The sequence below is a fragment of the Phaethon lepturus genome, unplaced genomic scaffold (assembly GCF_000687285.1).
Source record: "Phaethon lepturus isolate BGI_N335 unplaced genomic scaffold, ASM68728v1 scaffold11999, whole genome shotgun sequence".
Classification (NCBI taxonomy): domain Eukaryota; kingdom Metazoa; phylum Chordata; class Aves; order Phaethontiformes; family Phaethontidae; genus Phaethon; species Phaethon lepturus.
The window spans coordinates 41,829-52,114 of NW_010561262.1; the positions used below are offsets into that span (position 1 = coordinate 41,829).

At 39.8% G+C, this 10,286-nt stretch overlaps 1 protein-coding gene across 1 annotated transcript in view; it reads left to right on the forward strand.

Annotated features, from left to right (window-relative positions):
* The window catches only part of CSTF3 (cleavage stimulation factor, 3' pre-RNA, subunit 3, 77kDa), a gene marked incomplete at its 5' end in the record, with an annotated part of 51,465 nt that extends 41,698 nt beyond the window's left edge, over positions 1-9,767 (forward strand). The window contains 9 exons of the mRNA XM_010293949.1: positions 638-712; positions 2,042-2,185; positions 2,281-2,383; positions 4,127-4,196; positions 5,498-5,693; positions 7,242-7,395; positions 7,795-7,889; positions 8,001-8,061; positions 9,081-9,767. Of these exons, the coding sequence (XP_010292251.1) occupies positions 638-712; positions 2,042-2,185; positions 2,281-2,383; positions 4,127-4,196; positions 5,498-5,693; positions 7,242-7,395; positions 7,795-7,889; positions 8,001-8,061; positions 9,081-9,283 (1,101 nt within the window). The remainder of the gene's footprint in view (positions 1-637; positions 713-2,041; positions 2,186-2,280; positions 2,384-4,126; positions 4,197-5,497; positions 5,694-7,241; positions 7,396-7,794; positions 7,890-8,000; positions 8,062-9,080) is intronic.
* Positions 9,768-10,286: the final 519 nt, after the last annotated feature.

Sequence of the window (10,286 nt, forward strand, 5' to 3'; positions counted from 1 at the left end):
CTGATCAGCTGAGGACTATGGAATCCTCTGCAGGATGTATTTTGCCCACTTACCATAACATGGAAGAGTCTTTACAGGAAGATCCTGAGGACAACAGCAAAAAAAAACCCCACCCTTTTTCCCTTAAAAGAAAAAGCCTTCCTTCGTTTTCAGTGCAGCCTCTCGTATCCTAAGCGCACTGGTGATTTAATCTTTTTAAGGTCGCACAATACAACTTGGAGGGCTGCAGCTGCCCGGGAACAGAGTGGGTTATTTGAAACGCGTAGGTTGGCGAGTGAAGAAGGTGAAGGTTTTCCTAGCTGTCCACATGTTACTTTTAGGAGGATGTAAAGGGAGCAGTCATCTTATCCCAAACACCTACAATGGCAGTTCTGCTGCAGTATTACTAAATTACAAAAAGACTTCAGAGATTCTTGAAAAGCATGTACCTAAGCACTAGTGAGAAATTAATGTGGGAAGAAATGACTGCACAAGACAAAAAATGCATCTGAGTAAAGGCTCTGACATACATAGTGTTCAGCTGGGAAAAAAGGAAACAGAAAAATGTTAGTTTTTCCCTCAGGTTGATTTTTGCATTCTCACAGGTGATTTGTAGTGGCATTACTAAGCAGTCTGTATTTCCTTTTTATTTACTTAGAGTCGAATGAAGTATGAGAAAGTACACAGCATATATAACCGACTCCTGGCTATTGAAGACATTGATCCCACTCTGGTAAGATGATCCCTAGTATTGAGTTTTTCTACATTTGCACGGATAGTCACCTGAGTGCGTTCAAAGAATGGGGAAGTACTTACAGGAGTTCATTGGGTCACTAGGATGATTGAGCAGGGGCAGTACTGAGATGACAGAACTAGATTAAAATTTCAGCAAGGCTGGTAATTATAGCCTTTAATCCCCTTAGCTACACTAAGTCATGTGCACCTTTTTTCCTCTGTCTCATTTGGAGAATCTCTTAAAACAAGCAATGAAGATGTAAGATACTAAAGATTTCATGACGCAGCTCTTAAGAATTGGTGTATGTTTTATTGGCTCAACTGAAATTTCATTTTACCTCCCCTTAACTGATTAAAAGCACGTTGCCTTTGCCCCTTGTTCTCCCTACGTAGAATTACACCGTACTGTGTACATGTAGTTTGCAAATAAATTTGTAATGCACCATGCAAGTATCAAAGAGCATTGCTGTGCATCTGCTTAAGTTATATAGTAAACAACATTGTCTGTAGTGCCAGCTGTGCTGGTCCCGGAGAAATGGTGTGAGAAAGTAACCTGCCCTCAGAAAGTTCCTTAGTTTATCAATAGCCACAACTGAGCATGAGAAGGAAAAAGAAGGTCTGAGGTCTAAAATGAAACAACGGGTCAGGGTCAGAAGGAAGGTACTGACATGTTCTCTTCGTTAAACACAGATCATAATGCTTCCCAAATACACGTTTTCTGAGAAACCACATACCAGCTCCTCCTATTTGAGGAATGCTGGTTTTTGTGATCTAATTCAGAGTGGAGGAAAGTTAAATCCCAAAGAAATGCAAATCACAAATTGGCCAGGGAATTAAATAGCACATTTGTTATTTCCTTGATCGGGTATAAGTATTTGCAGACAGGATGATTTGTATCTTGGACTGTATAATGTACAGTAAAATGCCTCATCAGGCCTTTTGGCTGTTCTTTAGCCTTATGGATGTCTTAACTTCATTGGAGAGTTACCATTTTTACAAGAAGCCTCTTGTTCTCTGAAGGCACCAGCTTATGTAAATTATATTCACCTACTTACCTCCCCTTCCTTGAAAAATCTGTGTCTTAACTATTGTCATTTTGGGGGATCAGTCATAGTTATATTCCATTTTTTGAAAAGAAGTATATAAAAAGCTTTCCCCTAGTATTCATAGCAAAACAACATAGAGGCACAACACAGTCTTGTTTCTATTATGACTTATTAGCTGTATTTTGTGAGTAAAGGTTATTTCAGGTATAGTAAAAAACTTCATTATATCCTAGTATTCTTTGTTAGCACTGACACTATATAAATATTAATATGTACCTTAGGTTTATATCCAATACATGAAATTTGCAAGGCGAGCAGAAGGCATAAAATCTGGAAGAATGATATTTAAGAAGGCAAGAGAGGATGCCCGGACCCGCCATCACGTCTATGTTACAGCAGCTTTAATGGAGTATTATTGTAGTAAGGTAATCACGTATGCTTAGCTTGATATTAAAGTGTCAGGAGGGTGCATAGCTCACTGAAATGAGCAACGTTTTTGTTTTTTTTTTAATGCTTGCAGGATAAGTCTGTGGCCTTTAAGATTTTTGAGCTCGGGCTGAAAAAATACGGGGACATTCCAGAATATGTACTGGCATATATCGACTACCTTTCTCACCTTAACGGTAAGCTTTAAAATTTGAGAAGTCTAATGAAGCATTAATGTGCCTTCTCTGTGAGAAGCCAAGTTCTTTGTGTTTTAGTTTTAATTCTTCTTGAAAAGCAATGAAACCTCTTCATAAAACTCAGCAATTTATTTGGAAAAACCCCTGCTGTTTTGTCCTTACCGAAGTTCCAGGAGCGCACTGATGTTAGATCTTGATTCCACTGAATAGAGGGGAGTGAACTTTCCAAATTGCAACTCACTTGCATTGCAGCGGTTTTACTGCATCTGCTGTGAGCAGTGGGGAGCACACTGAGGAATCTAAACCCCCAGGAAAAAGATCTACAGGAGGTTGAAATCAGCCCGAGAGGAGCGGTGGGTTAGAGCAGGGCTGGGGCGAGGCGCGCAGCTCCCTGCCTGTGCCCGCGCTGGGGGCACAGGGGGCTGGGGAGCCCCGGGCAGGAGGTGGTGCTGCTGGCGGGAGGTCTCTGGGGGGGATTCCCTGGGGCAGGAGTTGATAGCGATGTCAGAAGAAGCCCAAGCTGCTGTGGGGACCAGGGGCTGACAGGGAGCTTTGCGTGGAACTGTCCTGGTCCACGCTTCACAGGGAATTAGGGCAGAGGGAGAAGATCGGTTCATCGCAGGCTCTTCCTCTCCCAGTCCTGTCTGACAGGTACCCATTAAGATTTTCAGATTTCTTCAGATATTTCTTCAAGTATTCAATACTCTAGCTCAGTATTTGTAGTGTAACAACACAGAGGTGTAACAGAATCTGGGTTTTATTACGAATTTCTAGCTCAATTTCGTGAGCCAGCCTCCATGCCGCTGGTGCGAGCAGCGGCTGCGGGTAGCTGTGCTGCTGGATCTTCTGAACCTCCCAGTGCGTTCTGTAGGCACCAGGCACGTGAATCTCTCCTGTCAGACTACAGTGCCTTCTTTTTTTCCTTCCCCAGACTCTGAAAGTTTGAACGGATTTAGAGCTGTTTTTCCTCCTGTGAGCTGTAAACAGAGATTTTTTTCAAGTCAAAGTATATTTAATTTTGTGAGAAATTATTTTAGGCCTACATGAACATTTGCAAAGCCTTTCCATAGATTGCCATCAGAAAAAAATTATCTTAAAACTTGCCAGTGTATTGCTGTGTCTTAGCAACCCAGCAGACTTTACTGAAAAAAAAAGAAAATTGATCACTGAGGTCCTGTAAATGAAAGATATGGTCAAATACCCAGCGAGAAAGACCAGCAGTTTTAAGAACAAAGCCACCAACTGCTCCATTCCCCCAGCTGGCAACGTACGAAGGCTGGCTGCTCCTTGGGAACCAGCTCTAATAATTCTGGGAGGACTTCTGAGGAATATACAACTATATTAATGCTGCCCTAATTTAAAAGGGAAGTAATGAATTGAAAGGCCAAATGTAAAATTACCGAGATATGCCATTGTGATAATTAAAGAAAATGGAAAAATCAAGAGATCCTGAAGAGATGCCAACCAATAGCTGTGTTATAAAAGAACCTGTATTAGGATCGATTTGTTGCTATCAACAAAACTAGACTTTCAACTAACAAATTCACAGCAGAATTTAACAATGGTAAAGTTTTATGTAGGTGTTCAGATTTTTTTTTTCTACTTACTGAAATTCAAATCAGAATGTCAGCCTTATTATTTAATTCAATGTACACATTTCTTTGAATGGACATGATTTTAAATTGTCTTTAATATATTTTACTCAGTGTGATTTTTCTTTTTTCTTTCTGTTTTTATTTAAAGAGGACAATAATACAAGAGTTTTGTTTGAACGTGTTTTAACTTCAGGGAGCCTTCCACCTGAGAAATCTGGGTACGTCTGCAAAAGCAGTTTTGCTACACTAAAAAAGATACATAACCCCTTTCAACTCACAAACATCCCAAAGAAATTAGAAAAATGAACAGCAGGACAAAATTAGGTGCAGATGTTCCTTCCTTCCTCTTCACTGCTGTCTAAAATAGCAGCAACTGTGACAGATTCATGGAAGTCCCTATCCCACTTGCAGTGAAATTCATTAATTTATTGACTTTAAAAGCTCACTGACGCAGGATTGTTGAGGATAGAGTGCAAAACCCTCCCGCGCGGGAAGGATTCAGTGGTCTGAGCAGGTGGCATGGCTGATGACATGTGTCGCTCACCAAACAGATGCTTCAGATAGATGGGGAGAGGGAGCTGAGAACATCTTTCAGGGGCATTATGATAGAGAACGGGAGTCAGGAATTTATTGAGAATGCCGAAAAACTCCCAGCCAAGCTGAAAAATTGAAAATTCCCAACCAGAAAAGACTAGGATTAACTCACTGCCACATTTTCATTACTACTTTTTACATTTATTTATCTGAAAAAATGCTTCCCGAACTCTTTGCAGTCCAAGTGTTCACCATTACTAATCTGGTAGACATAGACATCAAAACTAAGAAATCAAACACCACACTGCTGTGCGCATTCATTCTGCGCTTTAATTCTGATCTTCTGTGAGAAATATTTTTATGTCCATTCTAAAAGTGAGAAAAACCAAGAATTTGAAAGCTGAATCATCTTCTTTAAAGGTGAACTCCAAAGCTAAAATGAAAGTTGAAGTCAAATGTTGCTGAAGTTATATATGAGATTTTCCACAGAGAAGTAGGAAGTAACTATATGTACTTTGGGATATGTAAAATTCTGATGTGCTGCCTATTGTGTTATAGGGTATTGCTCTTGCCTGCTAGAATATGCTAGTCTATGCAGATGAACTAAATCATAATCCATGTTGAAAAGTCCTTCACATATCAGGACCAGAGTGAAATTTTGTATAACGGGATGAGTAAAGCCTATTTGTGCATCTTACATTGATGATAAAATCTTACCTCAAACGCTGAAGTCATTTACACCAGTAATCCTTTCCTTTCCATAACAAAGTCCTTTACGATCCACTAGATTGGAAGCTTTTACAGAAATATATAAGGCTCTGGGAAGGTAATGCATGTTACAGATGCCTCTAAAGTAAATAATAGGAATGGATGTGTGTTCCCAGATTACCTGCTTTGAATCTCTCCTCTCCTGTGTTTTTTAATTGGGTCGTGATCAGTAATGCTTTCTCCTTCAGCACCTGTCTATTTATCTGTTCTTTTGCAGGGAAATCTGGGCTCGGTTTTTAGCTTTTGAAAGTAACATTGGTGATCTAGCTAGTATACTGAAAGTTGAAAAACGGAGGTTTACGGCATTCAAGGAAGAATATGAGGGTAAAGAAACAGCTCTGCTGGTAGACAGGTATAAGTTCATGGATTTGTACCCTTGCTCTGCTAGTGAACTGAAGGCCCTTGGTTATAAGGTAAGTGGATAAGAACACTTAATTTTACTGTTACTCTTTTCAGTCCTAGCAAACTTAAGCAATTCCTTGGTTAGGATTTGCCTTGCACTTTTTTCCCTTGATAGAAAAGCAGGTAGAACAGGCCTGGTATGCCTCCTCCTTGTTGTCTTGTTGGGCAGCAAAGTGCCAGGCACTGCAGGCTGAGGGCAGAAAGGAGCAAGGAATGCGACTGACAGATGCAACTTCATGAATTCATATTTACCTCTCATCTTCCCATGGAAAGGTCGATGTGCGAATGCCATCACCACTCGGCTACAGGCCTCCACTTCAGACTTAAACCTGAGCTCCTTCAAAAACCAAAATTCTTTGGAAGTTCGTAGAATCAAGACATCTGTATGAAACAGCACTGGCTGCCCTTCCGCTCCAGCTGGCAAAACTCCGCTCACTTCACTGAGAGCCGTATCAACACAAACACACTGCAGTCCCAATGATTGCTGCAAATGGCTGGGGAGAATTATCTATGGACATCAGTGGCTGCCTGCTTTTTTTCAGTTGTTTATTACGGCTAAAGTGCTTCAGTGCTGCTATTCTGAATTTAAAGTCTAGGCCAGACACCTGTATCTGGGGTCTCCCATCTCATGTCTGACCACATGTATTTTAACTACTACTTTAGTCATGTGGAAGGCCATAACACTTTGGAAAGCCATTATAACAGATAAAATGTTGAGTTGTTTGGGCTTTTTAAGCATGATGTAAAATTGGCTGCCAGAGAAGCAGAAACAGCTCTGTTGTTGGAAGAACTGCTGTTTCCCATTTGCATGAATGGGAAGACAGCCTTCAATTCATGTCTCAAAACAGTGCCTCGGCTGCCGTTTATTTCTTACACAGAAAAGTAATCTTTAAAAAGGATAGAACTCATCAAAGTTGGCAAAACAGCTGAATTGTTGGTCTTCACACAGTTGTAAAATAATCTGATAGGCAGAAATGAGAGTCACATTGAGCCACTGGATGCTTTTATCGCAATCGGGACAAAGTTATTTTGAAGTTACAGGTGCGCTCACAAGAGAGCATGTCTTGATAAATGCACGCCAGGTAGCGTGTACCAAAGATGATTCAGCCTCATTTCTGTGGCTTGTAACATGCCAAAGTATAATCCTATTTGAACTGATGCTTTGCATGCCTGCTGACTGCCTTATGCTTGCTTTCTTCTCCAGCTAAAGCAATCTAGGGAATGAAATGAGGGAGAAATGATAGTTGTGAAGGCCTAGTGGTCTGCACCTGTTCATCTAAATCTTTTTAACCTGAAAACAGGAGCCACTCAAAAATGACAAATACAGTCCCATTCGGTAACAAAAGCAAGTGTTTCCACTCCCAGCTGGGACACTGTAGGACTAAAATGTTTGATGAAAACATGCAAGTTTTGCCCAGATGGTCTTCTAAGAGGACATCTGAAATTATAATGGTGACAAAGTGAGAATAAGCGACTGGTCTAGAGAGATGTTCTGTTCTGTAATTTAAGCAAGCAATGTGCTCCTGCCAAGTTCAGTGCTCTCTAACTGGCTCTCACAGGATGTCTCCCGTGCCAAGCTGGCAGCCATAATTCCAGACCCTGTGGTTGCGCCTTCCATCGTGCCTGTTCTCAAAGATGAAGTAGACAGAAAACCTGAATATCCAAAACCGGACACTCAACAAATGATTCCATTTCAGCCAAGACACTTAGCACGTAAGTCAGATCTTCAGTCGGAAGTGGTTATACTGCACCCGGCAGCAAGCTATTAACCTCTGTGTTTAGCAAACCTAATCACAGAGACTTTCCTAGTCTTCAGTCATCTAAACATGTACTTAAATTTTAGGCTGTTATTTAATTGGCTTGCTAAAGGTGTATACATTTTACTTAATACTAAGGTCACATGGAAACAAGTACAAGTAGTTTGGGGTCTGGTAGATGGTAATAAGCTGTTACACACACTGCTCATAGACCTCAGATCACTAACTAAACAATATGTAATTAGTAGAGGCAAAAGTGACAGGGTAGTAATTATTTGCATTAAATAATAATGCTGCAAAAGCAGTTGAATTCCAGCTGTCTTGCACTGGCGTCATACAGTGTTTCTTTCCACAGCTCCAGGTTTACATCCCGTCCCAGGTGGTGTATTTCCTGTTCCACCAGCAGCTGTAGTTCTCATGAAGCTCCTGCCACCTCCTGTTTGTTTTCAGGTTTGTTTTAATGAATTCTGAACTCTTCAAAAAGTTGCAGAAGTGATTCTGTTTTGACAGAACCACAGTATGTATCACTCTAAACTTTTTTTTTTTTTGGTAACACATCAGGGTCCCTTTGTTCAAGTGGATGAGCTCATGGAGATATTCAGAAGATGCAAACTGCCAGACAGTAAGTTATTTGTTTGCTCCGGAGTCTGTGATAGTGCTGCATATGACTTCGTTTTACATATGGATATTGCTGTCTAAAAGCCAGACCTCATTTACAGATGTGTAATTATTAAATTTAAGAGTATACTGTTGAATTGTCTACATTTGTAGGTGGGAATCTACACAGAGATGTTTGTATGTTTAACTGTGGGGAGATCAACAAAAAGTCAAAATGCTGAAAATCGCCAGCTGCTACTTTAATAATGTTTTGGTGGTAACCATTAAAAAAAAAAAAAAAATAAGATTTGCAGAATATCCTTTAAAAGCAGCAAGGCATTATTTCTAGCAGCACTGTAACCGTAACATTAAATTACAAATTTGCAGTATGGTGAGGTCATTGGTAGGCGTAACTCTGCACGTTGTTGCAGTGCTTGAGAACAATTCAAAAGCAGTGTTTTCTGAGCTCCTGCACAGAAGGTAGAGTTCTGAAATATAAGCACAGGGCAGATCCACAGTCCAGGCTTTACGTAAACTATGGCGGATGATAATATGCTATTTTTCAATCTCCTCAATTAGCTTAAGGACCAAATGAGCAGAGAGAAAGCAAGCTAAGATTTAATTTCTTTTAGAGTGAAAATAAAACATCTATTTAAATTATAAATGGTATTTTTGAAGCATTCTCTGTTGATAAGCAGAAACCGACTTGCAGTGCATACTTTCTGATGAATCATGAACTGGTGCTATGCTGTTTCCCCACCAGGCTTTTCTTATTAAGCTTGCAAATGACCTCAATACTTGTGTAAAGGAAGGGAGGTCTTGAGCTGAAGCAGCAGCATTTATTTTAGAAATAGTGAGTGCCATAGCTCCAAGTTTTAGACAGCCGAGGTTTAATTCTTAACATTTACGGGAGAATAGGGTAGGAAAATGTCTCACGTTCCAGAAGTCTCCACAATGTATTGATCTTAGTGTCCCCATTTACATGCTTATTTCTAATCAGGGAATTTAGTTTCACAAATTAAATTAAGCTTTCTCTTTCTAAAGCTGTTGACGAAGCTGTACGAATAATTACTGGAGGCCTACCTGAAATAGCTGTGGAAGGCAATGGACCTGTGGAAAATAATGCTATGCTCAACAAGGCTGTTAAGAGACCACATGAAGATTCTGATGACGATGAGGAGAAAGGATCTGTAGTTCCCCCTGTACATGACATTTACAGAGCACGACAGCAAAAGAGAATCCGGTGAAACAAGTTTGGAGTTCTACTGTGATACACAAAGACTTACATTGAGTCCATCAGTTTCTTAAAAGTCAAGCATTTAAAAGGGACAGCTGCAAACAAAAAAGAAATCTTGAAAATGGTTTTGTTACTGTGGTGCCTCTTCTCCCATATGGTTCTTTATCCGAAAACAGCCAGAACAACCTTAGAATGTGCTCTAAGTTTTCAAAACCAAAAGTGCAAAATGTCAAAACTGCATTTTGTTCTTAAAGGGTATTCACATCCACCACTTGAAATCTTGTGGGTTTTCAACAGTTTTATTTTAAAAACTGGATGGCTTATACTGGTGAAGCATTTTTAATTCACATTTTCTGGAAAACAGTTGTTCTCAGTTTGTTCATGTAGTGTCCTGCCTTATTGTTCGTTTTTATTTATGGCAGAATGTATGGAATCTGTTTTGTAGTTGAAAATGGAAAAAACCATTCCTTTAAAATAAAAGGATATCCATAACATCATGCCTCAGTCTGGTTTTATTCAAACACAACAAGTTACTTCTTAAATATTACTCAGCCACTTCAAAAGCGATGTTAATAAGACCATCACAGGAAATTGATCAGAGCATACAGAGTAGAATTAGCTTTTTTCCCCATTTTTCTAGAGGATATAGTATATTTTTGCTTTTAATTCCATGACTGTTTAAAGAAGACAGCACCATAAGACAAACTGGGTACATACTCTAATGTGGATTGTCCAGGAGTACTAGCTAACAGAGCCTGTTCCTGGATAACTGCATTGGTCTTCCACTTACTTAATAATAATGTACAAAGCTAAACGTTCCTACATTAGCTACATAGTTTAACCTGTGATTTTCAAACAAGCTAACAAAAACACTATACGAACTCTCCAAGCAGTTTCTATGCACACTTCAGATTTTAACCTGTCGTGGACTCTTCAGAATTGCACTCTAAGACTGTAAGAACCGCCAGGGTCTACAGGAAATTCCCATGCTCTCACAAGCTGAAAAACATTCC